The following is a 27,298-nucleotide window of genomic DNA, read 5'->3' as shown; positions in this document are numbered from 1 at the left end:
TAACTTTCTCAGTAATTTAAATTTCAAGGCAACATTCAACAGTGTTTTTTTCACCAATCATTAATTCTAATTTCATTACCAGGTTATTGTCCAGTTTAATTTGAATGCTTAAATAAGTTTATGTTCTTGTCAAATGAAGGCTCAAATAATCATTTAAAACTGAACACAAGGTTCTTGAAAATGGTGCATTCTTGTAAACAAATAATTTACTGTTTTCTCTTTGATTTTTAGTGTAAGAAATCTGTCTTTATATATTATGTTTCAGAAGTTTAATCAAATTAGCCTCTGCAGTTTGCTTATTCATTATAGTACTGTTATATGTCACTGAATAACAGACAGCTTTTCTGACCTTAAGGTCATATTTCACTCACAATGTTACTAGGTGATATAGTTTCATGCACATTTTTAATAAACAACCAAAATATATTTACATTTTTTTGAAAAACAACTCTTATAGTTACAGCCTATTATGCTTTCTTTCTAATCTAATTTCTTTTACTGTTGGTTATGAAGAATGATTACCATAGTGTTTAACTGGATTTTAGTCACAAGTGTAAAAAATGATCAGTTATGAAGAATGATTACCATAGTGTTTAACTGGATTTTAGTCACAAGTGTAAAAAATGATCAGTTATGAAGAATGATTACCATAGTGTTTAACTGGATTTTAGTCACAAGTGTAAAAAATGATCAGTTATGAAGAATGATTACCATAGTGTTTAACTGGATTTTAGTCACAAGTGTAAAAAATGATCAGTTATCAAACAAAACATTTAGTGCTTGAAGTTACACAAATGCATGAACTGAATCACGTATAGAGTTAAAATTTTGTGTTTTTTTAAACAAAATATTACAAGTAAATATTGCTTCTCATTGTTGTGAATTTATTCTATATAAGAAGTAAAGTAAAATTAATAAAAAACAATGTGTAAATATCATTTTAATTCCAGAAGAGCTATAACTGCTTCCATATTTACCAGGAGTAACTGTACAGATGACATGATGAAATTAACTCTTAAGTTGCTTCTTCTTCCTTTTCTTCTTCATCTTCACTTCGGATAACTGGAAATCCTAAATGATAGGTATTCAAATATATACAATTTATACTTCTATTACCAATCTAATATTAAAATTTTAATTGAAAACATTATGAACAACATGGTGAATCAAAATAATTATATGTTTAAAAGGTCTGGAGAGTTCATAATCAATGATTATACTGTATTGAAGATACTATTTGAGAAAAAACAAAATAAAACCCTTAAATAATCAATGAAATATGAATGGAGTTTTAAATATCTTTTATGCAATAATATTTTACAGAAGTGACATATTTCTGACACCTGCAGTTTAATAATTATTTTCCGTTTACTTTCCAAAGTGTAATAAAAAAGTTATTACTGTAAACCTACAAATTAGTGGTGTGTGTTAACTATTTGGGAATTACATAAGTGTGTGTGTATTAAAACTTTCTTTTTCTCACAATAGGTAATTAAGAATTGTTTTTGTACATTAATATATAAACATTTACCTACAAGCTGAATTATTTTTTTCAAATTTTTGCCAGGGAGTAACCTGTTTAACATCTTACATTTCTGGAATTGTGATGTAACAGTGACTAAAAAATGTCAAGATCTCAAGAAATGCACAAACAAAAATAGAAAGAAACTTAATATAGAGTATTTTCACAAATAAAAACAGACCTGTGTGTATAAATAGAGATGACAGATCAAACAACATGGCCTATTGGAAAACATATATAACTTAAGAAACCTCTTATTTATGATTTGCTTTTCTCTCCTTGTTTCCTGATTTTGTTCATGAAAATGAGCATAAATATGTAGATAAAGCCACATAGGTGACAAAGATATCCATATTAAATACTAGGGTGAACAACCACCAAGTTTCTGTAACATTTCTACTTAGAGAAGGATGATGTTTTGATCTTTGTTACAATAAAGGTGCATGTGTAGAATTTTAAAAACCTGTATGGGCAATATTTGGAATTTTGAGTGTGAAATTTCTGTGTAAAATTAAATCTTTCACATAAATGTTGTTCTTCTGTTTGTTTATGAATTTCGCACAAAGCTACACGAGGGCTATCTGCATTAGCTATCCCTAATTTAGCAGTGTAAGACTAGAAGGAAGGCAGCTAGTCATCACCACCCACTGCCAACTCTTGGGGTACTCTTTTACCAGCGAATAGTGGGATTGACCTTCACACTATAATCCCCCTACAATTGAAAGGGTAAGAATGTTTGGTTTGATGGGGATTCAAACTTGCAATCATCAGATTACGACCCAAGTGCCTTAACCATCTGGCCATGCTGAGCCTCATATAAATATTACAAGTCAAGAGAAAATAAAACACATTGCAATTAACATTTAAACAGAAAATGTAAAAATGGAAATTTATAGGGAAGAAAAGCAATCATTTAAACCAGCTGGTTGTAGGGTTCCCAGGTTGTTCTCTTTTGTGAATGTCAGTCAGAGCACTAATAAGTCCAAGAATTGAAGTCCTCAACTGTATGGTTGTTAATGGTGAAATGTTTGCCTATAGGTGTATTTTAGTTCCCTGGTTTAGATGTTCTCATTCTCTGAATCAATGGCCTGTTTGTTCAATGCATAAACTATTGCATTTTTGCAAATTAATGCAAAAAATAATACATTCAGTGGGTCATGTAAATCACTGTCTAATGCCATAAGTTGTGTTTTTTCCTTGTGCATGTGTGATGCTGTTTATATGTGGGCGGGTGACACACCTGTTTTGCTTACATGTGTCAGTACCTGGAGTATCATTTTGTGTTTTTGTTTAAGGTTATTGTACACCAGGATTTATTTTAGGTTTTTGTTGTATCAGTAATAAATAATGGGGAGAGGGTCATTGAAGAGGGATTCAGTGGTAGGGTGTTCAATAAATATTGGCATGTTAACACAAATTGGAAACCATGCTTGTGTAAAATGATAAGGCATTTGCTAAATATCTCATTTCCTTCAACACATAATACCCCAATTAACAGAAGAAAACAAATTTAACCAAAATTTGAGAATGTGAAATTTTAAACAGAAATGGACAGTAAGAAGATCTGATAAAACTACTTGTATTACATTATTTCATTACTTTATTACAGCAATAAATCACTATTGGAATAGTATAGTCATATCATGGCAATGCTGGCAAAGTAGAACATTACAAATTTGTTCAAACACCAGAATATTTTAACCACAAAACCATTCTAAGTCATTTTACCTAAAACTATTATAAAAAAAAAGTCAATTATCAGTTGTGACAATAACAAATAATAATTTTCATTGGAAATATACAGTGATATAATTGGTCTATTAATATATTCAATTAAACTAAATTTATCGTTTTTACATTGTACAATAATAAGGGCAACTGTTAATGTCTCAGAAGCATCATTAATTTAAATTTGTACCTTAATGACTATCAACTGAAGTGCAACTTTGTACAATAAACTTTACTAATTTGTCACCTTATTCCAAAAAAAATCACTTTCTTTTATATATAACAAATTACAGTTACATACATCTTTAAAACTTGCTCAAGCAAGTATTTTTAAAATTATGAATGGAAACAGAAAACTTTTGTAACTAAATAAATGGAAATAAAACATTTCACTAATTTTGATATATTTCAAGCTATACCTAAGAATACATTATGTCATTAGAACACCTTAATTGATAAAGAAAGGTTATGTTCTAAAGCAAATAGGTCAACAGTATTCCACTGTAAAAAAAAACACTAACCATCTAACTTTTTTAAGTGGGATAAGATAATGGTTGATTTTTCCTTCCAATCTCCAATTTGACTGTGTTTTTCTTCTAATGGATTTCCTGGGATAAAGAGTTTTGTAGGTTTTGATAAACTAAAAATGTTCATAATCAAGCAAAATAATCTTATCACATAAGTGACGAAACAATTTTCATGTCAAAAAATATTTAATAAAGTTTAATACAGCTCATCACTTGCAACCATAAATCACAAAACATGGATGCACACTAAATATCATATCAGAAACGTAGTTCCCCAAAATGAAACAAAAATTATGCTTAAAAACTCAGATAAAGCTTATGCCCTGTAAATGGTGAACAATTCTTGCATTATTTGACCAATACTGAATTTTTTAAAAATATAATTAAATTCTCCACTGGAAAAATAAATAATATTAAATTGTAATATTTATGTTCAAGATGCTGCAAATATTATGAGTAATTTCTACATATTTCTCATAACTGTTAACCCCAAGAAACTAATCATCCACAAAGGAATGTAATATTCCTCAGCAACTCTTAAATAAGTGTTATTATAAAATAAATCTCTATGTTGGTTTCATTTAATTATGGTTTACATACTTCTTTTTATACATTTTTCACTCCTATTGGTAGAGCCCTCCAGTGGCATAGCAGTATGTCTGCAGACTCACAATGCTAGAAACTGGGTTTTGATACCCATGATGGGCAGAGCACAGATAGCCTATTGTGTAGCTTTGTGCTTAATTGTAAAGAAACAAACCTATTGATTGTAGTTTTTTAAATGTTTGATGGATATTTTGAAATAATAATGGCATGTGAACTGTCAAATCAACGTTTGCATAAGGTTGCATTAACACATACAGTTATACTGCAAGCTTTGAAAAATCGACTTTGAAAATATGACTTATAGATATGTTAATACAAATGGAAATTTTATATTAACCTTATACAATATTATAATGATTTAGAAAATTTTTTGGGACAAATACATTTACAAATTAGTTTGAGATATTTACAGTATGGAAGCAAATAACTTTGTTTGTTACTATCGGGCTGCTGCATATGAAATATCAGATTTTTAAAGGAAAATGTGAAATCAGTACATTTTGTTGTTGTTTAATTTGTTTAATAAAAATAAGCTCATTCAGATTCAATACACTTCTACCAACAAGTTGTAAGTTCATAAATGCCATCTTTAAAGAAATGGATATCCTTTGATGCAATGAAGTCTTTGAAGGCACTTTCAATTGACCTTTGATTTGCAAATATTTTTTTCTTTAAAAAATGTATAAATGTTAAAACAGTGATAATCTGTAGGGGAAGGATCTGGTGAATATGGTGGATGAAGTAAAGTTTTGAACTGAAGTTCATTTTGATTTTGGACAGTAACACATGAAACATGAGGTTGAGCATTGTCACGAAGCAGTATTGGTCTTCCGAGATAGACTGATGCTGGATATTTTCATGATAACATTTGTTGCATAGTTTCAAGTTCACAACAATATTTCTTTGCTGTGATTGTTTATCCTGGGTTTAAGAATGAATAATGGATCACAGCTGCTGATGACCACCAAGCACTGACCATAAGCTTCTGAGGGTGAAGGGCTGGGTTTGGCACATGTTTTGGTGCTTCATCATAGTCAAATCACTGTCTGGATCATTGTTAGCTGTCATAAAGAATCCATTTCTCATAACAGGTGACAATACTAAGGAGAAATGGGTCATTTTTGTTGCAAGCAAAGAGTGAGGAACAAATTTCAACTCTTGTTTGATGATTTTCAGTCACTTCATGAGGTACCCACTTATCAAGCTTTTTCACCTTACCAATTGCTTCACGTTGTCTGGAAACTGTTGAATAATGAATATTACGTTTGTTGGCAAGTTCTCTAATAGTTTGGCTGGTATCTGATTCAACTAAGGCCTTCAATTCTTCTTCATTAATGGCTGGCTGAGGGTGACCTCGAATCTCATTTTTAAGGCTTGTGTCACCAGAACAAAAATCTCCTGAACCAATGCTGTGCCATCATCATATGCATGATTGATATTATGAGCTGCTGTCATTATATTGTGACCAAGCTTGAATTCATACAAGAAAATTATGTGAATATCAATGATGACAAAAAAAACTATAAATATGATTTAGTTTCTGAAATAATAAAAATAATGTGAGCTCGAAATGAACCAGACAATGTATTATATTATTCTGAAAAATTTACAATAGTGCTTCTCTTTCAGCCACAAAAATCAAGTTTCAAATTTGCACATGAAAATCCAACATTTCATATGCAACAGCCTGATAATCTAGCTACAAAACAGGCTGCCTGTGTTCTGCCCCCTGTAGGTATCAAAACATAAATGTTTTTGATGTAAGCTGTAAGACTTATCTCTCAACAACCATAAAATCACAATACATGATAACCCTACACAAATTTGCATCACAATACATGACAACTCTACACAAATTCACATTGCAGACAAAATTTACTTGAAATCAGTAAGCATAAGATAAACTCCTCATACATGACACATACACATATTAGATCTATGTCAGGATAAAAAAAATTATTATGTACAGAAGATTAATAAAAATAAATATAATAAAATATAAAATAAACTTGCAACACAAGATAAAAACATATTAAGTTACAATAAATAACAATCAAATAAACGTAATAAGAACATATCACAAAAATGACCAAAATAAACGTTAAACATTAAGTACAGTTACTTTTATCAAAGCAAATCACTAAACTATCAGCCTTTACTCACACTTAGGGATCTTCTATTAGTTAGAAATTTAGTATTAGCCTTTGGCAAAGTTTACAGAATTCCAGTTGTACAAGTGTTAGCATTTTGCATCCCTCTAGTACACTTGTGGGCTGCATTTTCATGTGTTAATACTTTGCATTTCATTGAACCAATGTTAAGAAAATATTTAGAAGACTGTGTGCTTGTTAAGAATTTTTTAAGTTGCATAAACAAAAGTGTTCTATCATAACTAAATAAAATTGGTTACACCAACTTCATATCTGCTACTGTATTTACTATTAATAACTTCACACACGAATGAATATTTAAATTCTGTCCAATTGAAATACCTTTTGCATTACTCTTTATGTGAAACCCCAGAGTTGTTTGGTTGGGTGGCTGTTTGGCGTTAATAGCACAAAGCAATGAGGATATCTCTGCCATATAATCAGTAAAAGAGTGAACTATCAGTTGGAAAAAATAGGAATTGTTTTCTTTCTCTTGTGAAGCAAAACAATTCCCTGAAAAAGGTAAAAAATAAACAAACAATGGAAGCGTAGCAACACATATATAATAGTCAAAAGTAAGCAAGGTAAAAATGGCACGTGCTAAAATATGTGACTTGCATTTTTTTGTATGTTGTTGTTGTTTTTGAAATCCCAGAAAATGGTAAAACCCAAATAGAATTAAAAAGGCCAATGGCCCATAGAAAATCTAAAAACACAATCAAGATGGACAGTGTCACCATCACCAATGACACTATCCAAAGTCAGTGGTAAATTCTAAATGTAAACATGTCTAAAGTGGAGCTGCTTCTCACGATCCTAATGATGGCATGACACTGTGGGCTATTGTGACTTGAGTGTCACAAAGGCCATAAATTGGTGGATCGATCCCAGATAAAAAAACGCAATGGGTTAAAAACTTATCCTTGCAGAAACTAGATGGCCAAAAAGTAAGAGTAGGTTCAATATGGAAAAACTTGTTGAAATGTTCTTCACCCTAAACTAACTGTCAGTTGGCACAAAGCAAAACCTTTGTCACAGGACCATAGTCCATATATGGAACAGGCCTGTATACAGATTTAGTACTGAGATATAATATTCAATATGCTTGACCAGGCAGCCCTCATCACGAGGTGTTATCCTGAAATACGATGTATATGAACAAATGAATGTAATAAAAGAATAATATTTCAACTTATCCCAGGAAAAGGAGAACAGATATATGTAGAATTACCACTGGAGGAAGACAATACCAGTCAAGGCAAACACAGTTTTGTTGTGCAGATAAAGAGTGACAAATGTATTGAAGGTTGTTCACATACCAACCTGAGGGATATCCTCCAAAATATGGACATTGTGAGCAGTTAAAAACAGTTAAATGATAAATTTGGTCTGAAGAAATATGATGTTCACATGTCAGAATATGCTAGTCAGATAAGTTAAAGAACTCAACAAGTGTGTATAATAGGTGAAAAAATCATGGGAAACAAAGGCCTTCCATGGAAAAGGTGACAAGAATGAGAACCATGAAAGAAGGCAGTATAAGTGATATAACACAACTGTTAACAAACTAGACAAATTAGACAGTCCAGATCTGAATGGAAGAATAGGTAGGAAAGGAAGGCAAGGAAATAGAAAAAGAGGTCCAACGACTTTACTGGGCAGCCAATGTTATGGGAAGGAAGGTCTAATCCAGATAACGGATAACCTATCAGGAATGGTAAAAGTATGCAGGAAACGTGAATCACTAGAACAACAATAACTGCATGCTAGGAGGGGAGAAAGAATTGGTTTTAAGGGAAAATAGTATAATAAACACATTGCAGAGGGTTCAAAGGTAGAATCAGATAGGGAATGAAGGACAACAATGAGATTCAAAACTTACAGAACAAAGGGATGTGAAGGATGGACCAGACAAAAGAAAAAAAAAGGGAATAATCAGGGAAGAGAAGGTGTTTGACAAGGTGGCCCCAAAAAAGAAACAGTCAAATCAGACAAACTCTAAATAAACAATCAGATGAAAAACTGGTACAAGGGAGGAACAGAAGGAAGGGATGGTTTGAAGCTACAATTAACAGGCCCAAGTGTGAAGTAAGACCAAAGTCCCTGGTACATACACAAGGAGGAAAGGTGAATGGCAAAGATAAGGAAATACAGTACATGAGGGGCATTTCCCAGAGTAGAGATACAATAGACAAAAGTTACACATGAAGATGTAGTGTGGTGATGTTGAGATGAAAAACGTCTAATCATAGGTGTTGGAGGAGTGATTAGGATGAAGATAAGGGAATGGGCTGTAGCTCCAATAAGGGCTAAAGCAGAGGGAAACACATATGTGCTGGCCAGTATGGAGTAACCAGCATAAAACAACAAGTAGTGATCTGGATCATGGAAAAGACCTTAGGGAGGAGTCTGAATGGAGTGTAGGAATATATGTGAAGACCACTCTAATCTGGACTGAAAGCATTCATTCCAGAGTTGGGGGGTGAGGAAAGAAGGAAGTTTGACATTCCAGTGAGTGGGAAATCCATATGTATGTGGAGTTCCCAGATAAATAAACACCCACAGTTAGAACTGAAGATGAAGGGGCCACTCCATGAAAAGAACCTGATATTGACATGATAAACAATTAGCTACAAAATTCATACTCCAGGAACATGACACACCAGAACAATCATGTCATGTTTGGTGGTCTATTAAAGTAGATCCAGATATTGAAAACACAAAGATACTGACTTGGTTCCTCCTTATTTGGTAATATAGCTGATGACACTGGAAATGTTAAAATGAACCATAACCACCCACTTCTGCATGGACAGGAGGGAATTATACAGAGACCAATGCACAGAAAAAGGTTCCAGAATGTTGAAATGGTGAGTAGTATCCTGGACTGACTACCAACCCAAAATCTTTGGAAAATTGATGAAAGCCCTCAATATCCATCAAGGAAGCATTTGTAAAGAGATAATACTTGGATCAAGGCAGAAGAATGGGAACCTCCAGTATGGTCAACTTCCTGTTGAGCCACAAAGCAAGGTTGGTCATGATCCCCAGTGGAAAGCTGTGTTTTGTAGTACAGTCGATCTATTTTTGAGATATATGACGAAATTTTGAGGAATATTACATCATTCGAAATTGTGTTAGAAGGGCAAGGAGACCAGTCAAAGAACAACTTCTTACCAACTCAATGAAGAAAAAACGGTATCAATGGGGTTTGAAATACAAGAACTGGATGCAAGAACAATGGAGGAAGGTGTTATTCAGTGACGAGACTCATTTCTTCATGCAGGGTCAAAGAAGTCTGCATGTTCACAGATCTCCAGGTGAGAAACTTCTAGAATCTCACATCAATTAGTTCATAAAACATCCCTTGAAGAAGATGTTTTGGGGCTTTTTCAGCTACTATGGCATCAGAGGATTACATATCATAGAAGGTATGATGCGAGGACCACAATACATCGAAGTTTTGCAGAGAAGAGTCCTTCCAGAATTGGAAGAGATTTCCAGATGGATCTGGCATTTTTCAGCAAGATCTGGCTCCGTGCCACATATCAAAACTTGTAAAGAATTTTATGACTACAACGCGAATAAAGGTGCTGGACTGGCCTGGAAACTCGCTGGACTTAAATCCTATTGAAAATCGTTGGGGGAATTGTAAAGAAAGACTTCAGGGAAAAGACTGTACTTTGAAAGATAAGCTAATTGAGGCCATAATTGAGGTGTGGTACTGCAATCCAAAAATTAGTAAAGTTTGCAGTCAACTCATGATGCCAAAGAGGATTAATGATCTTCTGAAAAATAAAGGCAGTCACATCATATATTAATTTGTGGTAATTTTTGGATTTTCAGAAATAAAATGCAAAGAGAACCTTGAGAATTTTTCTCAAGGAAAAATTTAACTTGAACCTAATCTCCAATTGGAAGTGATTAATAGTAAAGAAATAGAAACTTACAAACAAAATAACATTAACAGTGAAAAGAAATGAAAAATCTGATTTACCCAACACTGAAAAGAGAAGACTTGAATGACCTAAACTATTGAGTGTGGAAATTAGGTGCATATACAAGCTCACATAGTTACAGAACATGAGAGGGAAAAATACACACTGAAAAGCTTACCATAGATCTTTCGGGAAAAGCACAATACCCAATAGATTATGTGGACCCATAGTAATAGGTGTAAAGTGCCATTGAAAAACACTCTCCACAAAAAAAGTAACATGAAAGGAAAAATTGTTGGCCAAAATTAAGACACAAACTCTTCATGAACTAAAACCTTTGCTTCTCCAGCAGACGTCATTTATCCTCAGATCTTGAGACCAGTATTCCACTTATGGTGAGAATTTCATCATCTGCCATATTAAGTCTTGAATTCATATGAACAAAGTAGAATTCGGACAGTGAAATATTTCTAAAACAAATGAGTAGACACAATGAAAATCAAAAACAAGAAGTTGAAACTGATATAAAGTTGTGATAAAGCATAACCAAAATCTTTTAGTCACATGGAGAACAAGTTAAAACACAGATCTGTACACAGGAATGCCAACTGAGAAAGTGACGATTACGCTGCAGTGGTAGAGGAAGCTATCTATGCTAGTATGGGTGACACAGTATGATTGATAAAGGGTAGTCACATGATCAGCACATGCTGCTGCAATGGAGCAGAAATAAAGGAGTAAAACAGACTGGTATGCTGTTTAGAAATTTTAGCAATACTTAAAGGGTAAACCAAAGTCAAGATAGCTTTGGATCTACAGAAGTAATACCATTTTGGAAGAGCAGTACCTCACATGAAAAGTGAGAAAGGAGTGGCTATGGTAAGTCCAAACATGGTCTATATTGTGTGAAGGACATTCAGAAGTTCAGTCACATGTTATGTATGAAAAAAGACGATTCATCAACACCATCAACTCCTTTTGCAATCTTAAACAACCCAATCAGATCTCCTCTAACTCATATGACAACCCTTTTATACAAAGCATCATTCTAATAACACTTCCTAAGGTAAGGACCCTAAGATAGAATACAATATTCCAAATGTGGCCTAATCAGTGACTTGTAGAATGAAATTTTCTAAAACTGAATTATCACCTGATAGTAATCTAAGAGTTTAGTTTGTTTTGAATTTCACGCAAAGCTAGAAGAGGGCTATTTGTGCTAACCATCTCTAATGTAGCAGTGTAAGACTAGATGGAAGGCAGTTAGTCATCACCACACATTGCCAACTCGTGGGCTACGCTTTTACCAACGAATAGCAGGAATGACTGTCACATTATAATGCTCACATGGTTGAAAGGGCAAGCATGTTTGGTGTGACGGGAAATCGAACCCACAATCCTCAGAGTACAAGTCGAGTGCCTTAACCACCTAGCCATGCTAGGCCAGTAATTTGAGAGCAATATTTGTTTTAGTTGAGACATAGTTTACCTCACCAAAATCTATCAGTTGAACAAATTATTTTTCTATAGCATGTTATGGTAGATATCTTTTGCTGGGTTAAATTGAAAGATGTAAAGAAAGAAAAATGATTTTATTACTATGCTGAAAAGTAAAATAACATTAATTTTTCTCAGTTAGTCTAGAAATGGTAAGAAATCATAACTAAAAGCAATACAAAATTCTAAGCATAATGTTTCTTAACATTAAAAAACTGTGTAAAATATTATCCTCTAATTGTTTCTTAAATCTTCTGCAATATATTTTTAATTTGCTTTTTTCAGCTTATGTAATTTCTGTGTATAATTTATACATACCAACAAAAACTAGATCTTCTAAAACTGGAAGTTCTGTCTGAAAGAAAAACAAATGCATGCTCTAAAAAGTACTTATTTTTTCTACTTAACCAAAGAACCAATACTATTCTACTCTGAACTACTCAGAACTAACTATAGCTATTAAATGAACAAAAAACAACAGGGTCTCAAACTGTTACCATAAAATATTTTCAAACAGTGAACAAAATATTTTGAATTGTTGGTAAATGGACTCAATCTTGACATTGAATCAAATTTTAATAGAAGAGTTTTTCACAGTGATAATGATTATCTGCCAAAGTATTTAATATATAAAAAAATATTCAAGTTTGAAATTCAGTGACCTTATTTTTTTAAGGTTACATTCAGTTTTACCTTTGTATACTTTTTTGGAAATGCAATTAAACAGATTTATCAACACACAAAGAAATACAAAGAATATTTACATACTTTAAAATATAACTTAATTTATAAAACAAACTCAATAAAAGAAAAATATAACTTACTAGTCTTTGAAACTCAGCCCAGTCTTTTACAAGATTATTGGACATGTAAAGAACCTATAACATTTTCAAAGAATATGTATTTGATACATTCCAGATATTGTGGCAAATACGTTTCATGAAATATATTTGAACATTATTTTATAACCTACTGGTAAATGTGTAAAATTGAAAATTTTCAATAGATTTCAAAGTAATAAAAATCTTAAAGATCTAAGATATTTATTAAACAATAACCTTAATGACACCAAAAATTAATATACATTTTAAAATATATTTCTAAATAAACTAATGAACAAATAATTATTAGGAGAATAAACAACACAAGAAAACATTAAAATTAGTACAATGCAAGACTACAAAATAAATATAGTTTTTCTTATTTATTATTGTTAGTTCTATACCTCCCAAAAATGAATTTTAAGGTTATTAAGTAGTATTTTTGTATCTGTGTATTGAAAATACAAGTGTGTAAAAATTAGTTTAACTCATTTAGTGATCACAGAAAGTATCTATTTCAATACTTTAAGAAGAGCTACCTATAAAGCTTGAGATGACTAATTAAAGGAATTCTTACAATGTTTAAGCCAAATAATTTTTAAGAATAATTAATAAATTTCTTATGCCATAAGGCACATACAGCTTTAATATTAAAAACATCTTTATTAAGTTGACAACAAACAAAATGATTAGCATATCCTAATAATGAAAACAATACTAATTGTTAACTCAAGAAAGTTTAGATGCTATAAAATACAGATAGTTTAGTCACATTTGATAAAAATGTTTAAATGTTCATAAGGTTTACTTAAAGTTTTCTTTAAGTAACTTGTATTTCTTGATTATGGCTTTAGATTTACAAACATAAGAACTTTGAAAAGATATTTTTAAAAATATATATATGTTAAACACAATTTCACAATTTTAAGCAATATTTTTTATAATTCCAAAGTTCAGGGATACATTACAGTCAGAGACTAATTATCATTTCTTTTTACATATGGAAAGAACATCTGAGAAAAGCTGTAGGAAACTTGTTTGTATACATATCTTGTTGACTAAAGATTGCTAACTCTCAATTACTAGATACAACATCTCTGCAAAAAATTAACTTGAATTTTGCTTCAATCTAATTAAGTATAATTAAAACTAAGTGCAGGCAATTTTATGAAATACACTCTACCTCTATAATAAAGTAAGTGAATCACGTAAACAATTTTTTTCTAATTTTTGAACATGCTAAGAAAATTACTAACCCTGAATTGATTCAAGATTTTATATGATTAACCAAATATAAAATCAAAATTAATTGCTAAGTTAATTACAATGATGATTCTAAATTTTACTTTTTGTCTGTTACAAAATGGACATAAATTTTTCCAACAATACTGAACTATGCAAAGACATCTTTCACAATGGTTAAGCATTGCTCATTTTAAGGTTTGTACATATTATCCTCGAACACTCTATACAAAAACATACAATTTTTAATTTTCAAAAACTAAAAGGTGGTTCAAACATATAGTAAAACAAAATTTCATCTAAACATAAATGAACATACCATACCATACCATACTCAACACAGTTCTAAATAAGGATGTGTTCTGCATATTCATGCATAATTTTCCCTAAAAACATACTTAAAAGTTGGATCTAGTGTACAAAATGCTTTGAGAATTGGCAGGTACAAATTCAATGTGTTTATTTGGTGTAAATTTATGTAAGTTAATCAAGGATGTGCAAGTGGTTTCCTGCTATTCGGGTAAGCACAACACTCCACTCAGCAGCACCACTCAGTCTGATGCATTCCAAGTTGGCAAAAGCTTACTGATTGTTGTTGACCTTATCAGGCACTCAAAATATTTCCCATCAACAATTTACTGGGTCACCAGGATGACTTAAAAAAATTACATGACAAATATGAGCTCACTGTATCAATACATCAATTGAGATGATAAAACTGAAGATAATTTGCAAAATTGTAAATGATTTCATCATTTATTGCACTGAACTTGGTGATCAGACAGCAGAAAAACACTCTGCAACTACCATTTCTGAAAATACAATTCAGTCTTGGAAGAAAAATGTTCATGGTTATTGATGATGAGGTAGATAAGAGACTGAAGTGCAGCCTTTGCATAGAAAGAAAAGTGAGAAGTATATGGATAAATGAAGGATCATCTATTATTCAGAAGAACAGTACTGAGAGGCATGGGCTGTCTTCAAAATACCAGCAGGTGGAAAAAGATTTACTGAAGGAATCTGGGGACAAGAGTAAAATCTATGACAGTGATATTAATAATAAAAAGAGAATTCAATCTCTGTACTACATGAAGACAGTAAATTGTTTTGTACAATATTTTACAGAGCAGACAAGAAGCTCCCATCTAATAAAGTCAACAGTTTGAGTTACAAAATTTGAATGGAACAAATATCAAATATAAGAATTTAAGCTATAAAGAATAAATGATTTTAAAACATTTATAAGTAGAGTTATTAAGAGATCACTTATAGAAGAAATCCTTCAGTCTGAGACATATGCAACGATGATATATGAAAGCACAGATTTATCACTACAGGTACTCTTATCAGTGTATATAAAGTGTGTGAAGAATAATGAAATAGTAACAAAGTTCATAGCAAATGTAGCCACTATGGATGGAAAAGACCACATCTTTGTCAATCACCTAATAAAGTACCTCATTAACCATGCACTTGACCCAGCTAAGATCATTGTTTTAGCAACAGATAGTGCATCAATAATGATGGCACCCCCCCCTCTGCACAGTACAAACCAATTGTATTGCCCATCACCTAAACTTAGCTGTGACAGATTCAAGACATTTAGAGATAATTTTAACTTTTCACATTATTTCATGAGTAGGTCAAGTAACCATTCTTCAAAACTCAAAAATGTTCAAAAACTGTTAGATGAGTGTGAACTTACAATAAAAAAGCCACATAGCATAAGATGACTTGGGATTTAAAATGTTGATGAAACTGTATGAGAGTTATAACTCAGTCCTGGTTACCAATTCAAACTTTGCAGAAGAGAAAAATGCTAATGCCCATGATTTGTATAAATACTTTTCAGAATATAAGACAGTGATGCTAGTGTGATTTATGCTAGATAGTCATCATGTCACGGCCTGGCATGGCCAAGCTCGTAAGACGTGCGACTCGTAATCTGAGGGTCGCGGGTTCGTGCCCGCGTCACGCTAAATATGCTTGCCCTCCCAGCCATGAGGGTGTATAATGTGACGGTCAATCCCACTATTCGTTGGTAAAAGAGTAGCCCAAGAGTTGGCGGTGGGTGGTGATGACTAGCTGCCTTCCCTCTAGTCTTACACTGCTAAATTAGGGACGGCTAGCACAGATAGCCCTCGAGTAGCTTTGTGCGAAATTCCAAACAAAACAGTCATCATGTTCTTGCAATACTTAGTGGGCAAAAACAAAATTTAGTACTTAGAGAAATGTGTGTTTTCTTATAGAAAAGCCACATCGGGCTACCTGCTGTGTCCACTGTGGGGAATTGAACTCCTGATTTTAGCATCATAAATCCATAGACTTACCACTGTTCCAGCAAGGGACATTTAGAGAAATATAGTCATTGATGGAAGTACCAATAGCTAATTTAGATTTTCTAGAATAAGAAGATATAAATGTGGTAAAGAGCATGAGAGACTGCATAGAACATAGAGAAAGAGAACTAGTGCTTTTATAAATGGACAAAAACTTAAGAAGAATTCTGAAAACACTGAAAATGAATTGTCAGACCTGAAAAAGAAGTACCTATTAAGACTAAAAGATAATATAAAGCACAGATTCATGAAGGAAGACAATGAAATTTTTAATGACTCTAGTGTTTTGCTGGAATCAGTGGTGGTAAATTCAGCAAGTACTGGTGAAAGTGAAAAGGCTCTTGAATTGTTACATGGAGCTGACCAAACAGGGGAAGAATGAATAAAGAGAAAAACAAAAACAAGTCAGCAAACTCTTAGATAACGAAAACCTTAAGCTAAAGTAGCCCATGCTAAAAAGTATGATTTCAGACTTATACAAACATTTACCTATTCAGAGTCTGTGCCAGAAGATTATACAAATTGATAAAGAAGTGATGTTGAGCTTGCAAAGCTGAGTACAACAGCTCTATATGTAGCTGTTACATGTGTTGAGTGCAAAAGGATTTCAGTGCCCAAGACAGAATGAAAAACAAATACAGTTGTTTATTGAAAGCAGAAACTTTAGGCAGTCTTTTGAATATTAAAACAAGTAATATTCTATTATCAAATTATGATCCTATTAGAGAAGTCAGGCTATGAGTTACAGAAAAGAAAAAAAGGAATGGCTTTGTCAAGAAATCAAAGGAGTGCTTCAGGTTGTATAGGAGATGTTGAACAAGTACAATATATTTGTTTTAAATGTACATATGTAAATGTTTTTGAAGTTAAACAGCTCTTGGTAATCATGTACAGGAAGTGATAGATTCTTTCAAATTTAGTAACAGTTCAAAGTATATTATTTAGTAGAAGAAGACTTAGACACAAGTGCAAAGATACAACTCAGTTATTCATATTCATTCATCTGTGATGTAAAGACTTAGGCTAGACATATAACATTTTGAGCAGGCTAGTCAAATTACATAAGACTAGTTTTGTGATATAGGACTGCAGGGGAGTACTTTAAGAAAGAATGGATTTTTTTCTACCTTTAGACAGTAAACTACATCTATGTGGTAAAGCATTGTCAAGGTAATGATTCATACACATACAGTGTTTCTCTTTAAGGTATAAATATTTATATATTATTAAACATAAGCCTTAGGCTAAATAATATATTAGAAAATTTTTACCTTAAGAAGAAAAAATAATTGAAATTTTGCTTTTCATCATTGAGTTAGATTTTAGGGTATAAATACTCACTGACTTAAAATCTTATACAGAGCTCTGCTAATAGTTTAAAAACACAAAAAATACATGATATTAATTTCAATACCTGAAGTTTTTTTAATACATTTATTCCTTTTAGTTTTTCAATTAAATTATATGAGATCCATAATTCTTCCAAGCTGTCTCCTACTGCTTCCTGTAAAAAAAAGAATTATTTAAATTATATTCATGAAATATTTTAAATGCATTAAATTAGCATAAACCTTTTCTTGAGTAAAGATTTACAATATAATATATAACCAAGGGTTGTGAAAGAGGTTAAAGATTGAATATGTGAGCCACCTGTTATCAGTTTTTTTCAAGTCCTTCAACAGTGGGTAGGCACCACAAGATTGGAAGTTGACTGTGTATTACTCCTCTTTCTTAGGGATATAATAAAATTTGCCTTGACAATTATAGGCTTATTATTCTTAAATCAGTAGTGATAAAAATTTTTGAATGTCTGAGAAGAGATACTTTGCAAACTCATTTAACAAAGAAAACATTTTGTAGGTTAGTCAACACAGTTTCACAATGAGTAAATTTTGCCTTACTAATATTTTGACATTCTTTGAAGAAATTGCTGCTTACATAAAGGAGATTATAGGTGTAAATGTGGTATATCTGGATCTTGAGAAAGAATTTGATAAGGTGCCACATAAAAGACTTGTTAAAAAGTTATCTTTGCAGATGTGTGGAATAGATTGGCTCCTTCAATAGAAAATTGGCTAAATGGAAGAAAACAGATGGTTATGAATGGAATTTTTTTCAAAATGGATTTATGTTGTGAGTGGGATACTTCAAGGCTCAGTGTTAGGTCTCTTTCTGTTTTTGACTTACATCAATGACATAGATAAAGAAGTAGTCAATAGATGATTATTTAGGTTTGCTTATGTCATTTAAAGGTTTGGATGTTGCTGACTGTGAAGAGGATGCTACTGTCTTACAAAAGGATTTGGATTATATGGTTAGTTGAATAAATGGCAGATAGCTTTTAATTATAATAAATACAAAGTAATGCATATAGGATACTATATTTTGAACTATAAATATGATTTCAATGGAGCTTACCTAACAGATCATGATTTTCTGGTTAATTAATCTCTTGACTCCTCCAAGTAATGTATTGTTGCTAGTGGTTGGGCAAATAAGATTTTTTATGGAACATACAGAAATATTAAATACAAATCTAAAGTTGTTTTTATTACATTGTATAGGCAATTGGTTAGGCCACAATTGGAGTATTGTGTTCAGTCTTAGGCTCTTCACCCTAGGAAGGATATTGAATTATTAGGAGGGTTCAAAGAAGGGTACTAAGATGATACCTGGGATGGAAAGGTTATCATATGAGAATGAGTTACAATCTCTAAACTTTATTTTCTCTGGAAAAGATGTTTGATATTATTAAAGGAGTTGACAGTGTTCATGCACCATCTTTTCTGATATGTAACAGTGAGAATGGTAAGACTAGGAAAAAAATACATAGATTTTGGCACGGAAAAAGTCATCTTCAGCTAAGGCAGCTTTATGTTTTTAACAGGTTAGTTGGCCTCTTGAAAGGGTTGCTTTTGGATGTGGTGAATGCAGATAATTTAAGGAAATTTAAAATAAAGCATGAAAAATATTTCAGTGATAATTGAGCTGATTTTAGTTTTTAAATTTTCTTTTAAGAATTTAGTTTAATTTAGTGGATAAGATTGCACAGATGGACGAAAATCTCCCTTGATGTTCTTCAATGTTAAGCTACACTTTGTGATTTAAAATATAAACAAATTCTACCTTTATAAGGTAAATCTGTGGAGTACTGTTAGGTTGGGTTGTAATCTAAATTAATGTGCATAATAACATTGGGTTGTTGAAGACAAAAGGCTCAGAAAAGAATTTTCTCAACAATGAGGTCAAAAGTGATTAATAGCTTCAGTGGCATGTGAAGGTAGAAAACAGAGCAATGAAATAATTTTATGAGCCACTATTATGAAACACATCCATAAGAAAAAACAACAACAGTTTTTTGAGAATTTTGAAATAAACAAAATATGTTATGCTTAAAGCACAAACTCTGGATGATGACTTAAAAAAAAACTAATACATAACCAGGGAAGAGTGTCATAAAGAATGGACTAAAAATTGAGCCACCTGGAAGAAGATTCTGACTTTTTAGACAAAGAATGAAACAACAGTTAGCTGTGAAGTTATCAACATTAAATGTCATTGTGAAGAAAATAATGTTAGAAAATGCTGCAGATGATCTTTTCGTGTTAATAGGACCAGCATCGCAAAGTACTGGACTGGTGACCAGAAAAATGAAAAGCTGGGGTAATGGGAATCACATAGATGTTCATCAGAGTATTCCCATAGTGTTAATAAAACCACTGAAATACCAGAGAATGAAGAGATAAAAGTATCTTGTATAGTTGAAACAGCTGATCTTCCCACAATATCAAATCTCCAAAGGCAAAGACAAGCCAACTACCAAATGGGGTGATTGTGATCCTAGTAGAGAAATTCTACAACCAAAAAGTGGATGTCCTATGAGTAATTAGTTCACAGTAATTTTTGTAAAAGAGAACAATGGAGATGTCTGAATGGATCATAACAAGTGACCAGACAGAACATGGAAAGCTTGATAAGCAATCAGCACTATGTGAATGGTGATATGAAGAGAATGCTGCTCTGGAGAATAGATACAGAAAAGGTTCAGAGGTTCAGATGTCCAAAAAATTCACTTCATCCTAAAAGAGAGGCAACTCTGAATATATGTATGTCTGGGCAAGGCAGGGGAAGAGAAATACTCAGGGTCATGTAGGACTAAATGAACTTCTGCAACTGTGAATGATGACAGAAATAGTGATTCTCAGCCAGAGTCCACTGAAGAGGATGCATATAGGTAGATCAGAGTGAAAAAAGGGACTTAAGAAAAGTCACAGTCAACAAATGAGACAGAACTTTGTGAGCACGAAGAGGGGACATGAGAGTTTTAATAAGCATAAGACCCATGTCTTGTATGACCTATAGTAATAACAGGTAGAGTATTGTATGTTTTTTATTTTAGTGCAAAGCTATGTGATAGGTTGTCTGTTTTCTGTTACATTTTAAGTTCATAAATTAAATGATGATTCATCCAAAAAACTATTTATGCAAATTATTTAGATACTGCACTTGGACAAAGCAGACTTGAATTGTTTTACTGGCCAATCCCAATGAGATAATTCCCACCTCCCCAAAAAAAGGGTAGTCACAAACAAGGATGCATCTTTGAATGGAGAAGAAAACATGATATCTATGTTGTAGCAGAGATAATAAGCATTAAATGAATGTTATTAGGCCCCAATCAAAAACATATGGGGTCCCAGATAACTTGAATGTCAGATTCTAGAATCAAAAATTTTGAGGAGGCAGCAGGTTGTAAGCAAATGTGAATAAATTCATCTGGAATGTTAACCCTCCTCATTCAAAAACTGTGAAAGAACATCCACTTTATATTGATTCAAGCCCAATAAAATAATAATAGGTTTCCAATTTCACATTGTGAAGACAAAAAGATAGATGTAATAGTAAATCACCCTAGACTGGGATAAAAAATGTGGCCACCAAATTCATAACATGTAAAGAAGAAAAAGCCTCTTCTAAATGCTGAGAACACAAAGGAACTGAGGGGTAGAAAGAGGAAGTTGAGGGCAAAAAGTTAAGGAAAGCCTGTGAGATAGCTACTGTGTGATGCAAAGGTCTTTTATAAAATGATTCCATAGGTGTGTAAAATATGAGAGCAGAGCTCCCATGGTTTCAGAAACAAGACCTTCATGATCCACATATCCAACCCTCTGAGATGAGAGTCATAGCTTATGAGAATCAGAAACCTGTTCAAATTCCCTGGACCTGGCAAAGAGGAAAAAGAGAGTAATCAGAGAATGCTTGAGTTTCTAATGGATAAGAAACACCCCCAAAATACCCAGTCATGAAGACAAAGTGCCACATGGATGTTACAAGATAAAACTCAGAGAACTAGCCTCAGAGAATAAGGCATCTTGACCAAGCCAGTCCCAGAAAAACAAAGAAGTCAAGTTAACTAGTGCACATTAGAAAAAAACTTAGAATTGTGAATTATGCTTTTTCTATTGGCTATAAGAATTCAATTCAAGGACAGAAAAAACTTGTTGCTTAGCAACAGAATACCTTGAAATATGAGTCCAGTGTTTAGCAGATGGGGGAAGGGAATAAACTACAAGTTGAGAAATGAAACTAATGTGTGAACTTTGGCCTTGTACACACAGAATTTCAATTAAACTGTTGCAGAATTATAAAAATGGAGCTATAGTAATATCAAAGAGACCTGTCTTGGTGCTATGTTTTATAAAATACAGACAAATTTCAGTTATTATACATTATATATGTATATAAATTATTACTATTTACAAAGAAGTTCTTAAACTTATTTTTCTTAAAACATAGAAGAGTAAATGAAGAAGTAAAGAACAATTTTTTTTTCCTTGTCATAACCTTTTTACTCAGTTGCTGTTTATTGTAGCTTGCTAAACCTTAAGAAATTTTGCACATGTGAAACAAAATAATTTTTTTAGGCTTTATATAGACATACGAACGACCAAGAAATCATAATTTACTATATTTATACCACAGAATTGCATTATAATTATAAAGTTTAGTAACTGATCCATGTTGTCATCCAAAAAATGGAATTTCAAGCAGGCTAAAAACACAACCTACATTCTTGAAATCTTCTTTTGAAAGAACGAGATGGCATCCAAACATATGAAAATGGCTGAGAAAGCCACAAGAGGAATGTTTTGATCTTTTGATTGGTTATTCACATGACATATAAAAATTGATGTTTAAGTGTCTTTTTTTAATATGTACTTTTAAATTAAGAAATTGAATAATGTTTGATACTAACATTTGATACCAAACTTACTGGCATAAATTTGTAAAGTAGTAGTTCAATAAAATTTTGAATGCAAGTGAACAAACATAATAGCATGGCCTTTGACCCATGACCCTTAATAACAAGGTTAATTAAATTTGGAACATAACTCTGTAACACTTTATGACAATGTGCAGAATGGTATTTATAAAGAGAAGCAGTTGTCAAAGGACTAATGATTGCCACTATGCATGTTTTACCATTAATCTCATGGTCACACAGTCTAGAACTAGAAATAAATAATGATTTTTTGACACACGTTTATAATCTGACAGAGGTCTAGAACATGCAACACTAAATATTCAGATGCAATGGAACTCAGTTATACCAACAAGGTAGTCAGAAAGTTCATACAATATGATACAATAGTAACTGATAATTCACAACAATTTAACAACACAACACAATTCATAAACAATAATATAAACAAAATTACCATAAAATATTTCTTCTACAAAGATATAACACCCTCATAATATAAACTAGCTAAATCATAACTATCATGTTAAACTCACACTGAAACAATTGTGTATATCTAACACAAACCCAGCAATCTGCTGGTACTATGATCTCTTTAGCTCCACCCTGTAGAAATGCCTTGATAGATCTTTTACAGCACTCTTTTCTGTTATTCCCTTTCCATTTTGTCTTCTGCTTAATTTCATTTCGGCAAGTTTTAGAAGTTAATGGTTTTTTCTTCTGTGATTCCTTTAGTTCCTGTAGACCTAGATTCAGGATGTCACCATACTTATAAAAACCTGATACTGGGAAGCCAACCAAGATTTCCAGTGATAAATGGTGGTTTATTTAAACAGCAGCAGGCAAGGTAGGCTTATATATGCATAGCTATAGTGGTGGCTACAATATTGTAGTGATTACAATCACATTATACAATCATGTCTATTTACTTGCATAAGTGGATAGAGAGGGGCAAGCAACTTGGGCTCAAAGATAATGATCTAAAAGAATATGTTAAGCAACACAAAACCTAAAGAGGGACAAAAGCATCAACAGAAAACAGGAAGAAAGATTAAGGCAGAAAAAAGAAAGAAGAAAAGGAGAAAAAGAGAATAAGAGCAAAAACTGGGTGAGAAAAAAAGGAAATAGTGGAGAGCTTGGAAATGGAGAGAATAAGAATGCAAACTGGGATTGCCAAACTCACTCAACAGAAAGATAAAGGAGTCAAGAATGAAAATGTGGTAAAGAACACCTGACTTGAGCTGCCTAAACTGATGAATAGAAGGATGATGTGGATGTATTCCTGGAAAGGAATGAAAGATTTGCCTAAAGCCAGAACTGAGACAAAGGCAACTGGGTAGTGTGTGTCTTAGCTCTCTTCTCATAGGAAAACACCTAAAAGTATATGCTGGCATGATGTCACAAGTTAAAAGTAGCCCTGCTGAAATGCTATGTACTTACCAAAGAATATTTTCAATGGCAGCTCAGAGAAGTCAAATCTGACACTGGAGAAACTGTACATCAGTTTCTGGCACATCTAAAGTGATACCTTACAAGACAGATTAACACAGACAAATGTGAACATAGTTTGAAGGACTGACCTGTTATATATTCCATTGATATATCACTATTCCTGAAGGAGAGAGTATTGAAACACATGAATGAGATGACCAAATTGGCAGACCAATATAGGAAAGCCCATGGAGGGAAAAATAACTGGCATGAACATGAGTAACCAGTCAAAGTTGAAACCAGAAGTGCCTGACCAGAAGCTGGATGCAACCAAAGGTGACAATAACTCAGGAGAATAAAGGAAGATGAGTTGCTATACTTCTCATAAAATGGGACATCATGAGTGAGTTTAATTCTGTGACCAACAATCAACAGCAGCAATATCAACATAAAACAACTGGAACTACCTACAGAGACGATGCTGGCAACAAACAAGAAAGAAAGGACTATCACCATGGATACTGCTCCAGGAAGAAAAAGAATGAAGTCAACTGTAAGATTCACCACAAGAAGTAAGCACCATACCATGATTAAATAGTGCATGGTTAGTGACTGGCTCATGTTAGCAAATGATTCTACAGTGCCAGTAGGTGAAGACAATTTTGGAGACAAAAAATGAAAGTTTTGCAAGACACTGTGTGCATCAGTGAGAACCAGTCTAGTATCTGATGATGAGCAAGGTACATTTGTGTGTGCTTATTGATGGGACAGCAAGAATGTTTTCCATAACATGAATAAAGGTGGACACTCCATACAAAGTGAGAGAAACTGAGGTCACGTATAAGAAGGCACTTATCTATGACTTCACGATTTGCAATACTCCAGACAGTAAAAGTTAGGAGTCAGAGAGAAAGGAGATTGGTGATTCACCTGTAATCACTACAAGAGCTTAAGAAAAAAATGAAGGCAACATCAATCACCAACATGTATTGAAAGGTGACATCCCAATTGTAGGTCTATGGGAACTTATGGAAGCAGAAAAGAATGATCCTTCTCTGCAGAAAACTTGGGACAATTTCCGGGAGAGAGTGGAGCACAAGACCAAAGGGAAGAAGAAAAAAAAAAACAGAGAATCAAAGGGGAGTGCTTTATCAGATATATAACATGACAGTTCTAGTGGGGAACTTAAATAGACTATTGTACCAACAGAATACTGGAGTCAAGTAATAAAACTAGCTCAGAACATGAGTGTAGGAAGAAACCTAGGAGTGAAAAAGATGACAAATAGTATCATCAACAACTTCCATTTGGTTGGAAAATCCCCAGAAATGTGACCAGATTCTGCAAGTCATATGGCATTTGACAAACAAACAATACCTAGAAAAAAAGTAGCCAAGGTCCAATGGGTGAGATGATACTCATATAAGAGCAATTCAGCATATTAGTTGTGGAATGATCAGACTACTAGCTTCTTTATCTGACAAGAACAAATAGTATATGCTGACATTACTTGACTATGCCACATGTTACCCCAGAGCCATAGCAGTGTTAAAGATAGAGACAGTGAGAGTAGCAGGAGCCTTCCTGGAGGTATTCTGCAAAGTAACCTTTCCTTAGTGAGAGTGTCAACTGAGACTTAAAGAACATGCTGAAGATATGCCGTGAAAGACCACATAACAGGCAGTATTATTTGCTTATCAAACATTTTACAAGCACATACAAGATTTTGATCCTTCGAGTTACTGAATGGAAGAACAGTATGAGATCTGATGCAAAGACTGAAACAAGTACGATACACATACCAGTATGTGCTAGACCTCAGAAATGGACTGGAGAAAGTTTATATGCAGTACTTCTATGAAAAGAAGGCCAAAGATCAACTTTTCAAGGTCAGACAAAAGGTCTTGGTCCTGTTACCCACAAACAATGATAAACTCATCCTACAGTAGAAAGGATCTTTTGAAATGCAGGAAATAGTCAACACAATGGACTGAGAGGTGAAAGTGGACAGAAAGATCAACCTATACCTCTCAAAAGGAAGACTTCCTGAAAAACTCAGAGAGCTATTCAGGCAGGTGAAGATAGTAGGTTTGGCCATCAGGCCATCTACATGCTACATTGGCTACTCTGTGCTAGACTTTCCCACAAAGGCCACAAGGTGGGTGACCAAAAGATAGCCATGGAAGAGGAGAAGTTAACTCTCATACAAGATGTACTAGCTCTGACAACCAAGCAGTAACTTAGATCCTTCCTATGGTTAGCAGATTACTACAAAAAGTTCATCCCAAACTAAACTGAAGATGCTGCATCACTGACAAAACTGACCAAGAAAGGCTAAGGTTGGAATAATTACAGCAGACAGCATTTCAGAAGGTGAAGAACATTTGGAAAGGTTACCAGTCCTTAAAATATCAGACTTTGACAAATCATTCATCAAACAGGCCGATGCATCAGAAATTGGAATTGCAACTGCACTTTTCCAACAGCATGAAAACAGTATGTTTCCCATAAGGTGTGTCGGTAAAAAAATGTTGAGGAGTGAGAAGAACTACTGTATGATTGAACAAGAATGTCTACCCAGGAGTACATCATACAGACAAACCAACAGCTACTTGCATACATCCAGAAATACAAAATGAACAGTGCAAGTACCATGAGGTGGGTGTCGCATATCTAGAACTACCAGTTCCACACTGAAGGCATCAATGGGACTGCAAATGTTTGTGCAAACTGTAAGAATAGACTTTGAGCATAAACAGAAAATAATCTTTGTATATAGTACAAAAATGTCGTAAATATTTGTCTTGAAGATGTGTTACTCTTAGATATACATGAATATTTTAATTTAAGTACAGTACAAGTGTTAATCTTCATTACTATTAGCAATGAAATCATACTTTGTGTAGTTCAGCTGTCATAAACTGGAAACTGATGTATTATTTTGTCATGTAAGTAGAACTTTATAAGTTTCTCTCAAGTATTATTACATCATAATATCACATAGTATGTGGAAAGTTCTAGGCCTCAGTCAGGATATTTATAAATACACATTCAAAATATACTTCAAGTTGATAAGATATATAATCAAATAGTTCTAGACTTTGTGTTTGTGAATTTAGTTACAATGATGATTTTTGAACTGAAACTATTACAGAATGTACTGCAACAACAGAGTAGAGAAGAAAAAGTTGTCTTGTCAAATTGTGTTTCAAAGCAATTGAATCAGCCTGTGTGG

The 27,298-nt window shown here is 33.0% G+C and overlaps 1 protein-coding gene across 1 annotated transcript in view; it reads right to left on the bottom strand.

Annotated features, from left to right (window-relative positions):
• Nucleotides 1-386: 386 nt before the first annotated feature.
• LOC143234926 (uncharacterized) overlaps nt 387-27,298 on the bottom strand; it is an 84,529-nt gene continuing 57,617 nt past the window's right edge. Inside the window, exons 9-13 of the mRNA XM_076472621.1 lie at nt 17,785-17,874; nt 12,793-12,846; nt 12,287-12,323; nt 3,772-3,858; nt 387-1,071 (exon numbers count right to left, since the gene is read on the bottom strand). Of these exons, the coding sequence (XP_076328736.1) occupies nt 1,016-1,071; nt 3,772-3,858; nt 12,287-12,323; nt 12,793-12,846; nt 17,785-17,874 (324 nt within the window). The 3' untranslated portion in view covers nt 387-1,015. The remainder of the gene's footprint in view (nt 1,072-3,771; nt 3,859-12,286; nt 12,324-12,792; nt 12,847-17,784; nt 17,875-27,298) is intronic.

This window comes from Tachypleus tridentatus, chromosome 12 (genome assembly GCF_004210375.1).
Source record: "Tachypleus tridentatus isolate NWPU-2018 chromosome 12, ASM421037v1, whole genome shotgun sequence".
Classification (NCBI taxonomy): domain Eukaryota; kingdom Metazoa; phylum Arthropoda; class Merostomata; order Xiphosura; family Limulidae; genus Tachypleus; species Tachypleus tridentatus.
The sequence above is the reverse complement of the archived record's forward strand: the minus strand, read 5'-3'. Positions and strand labels throughout refer to the sequence as shown.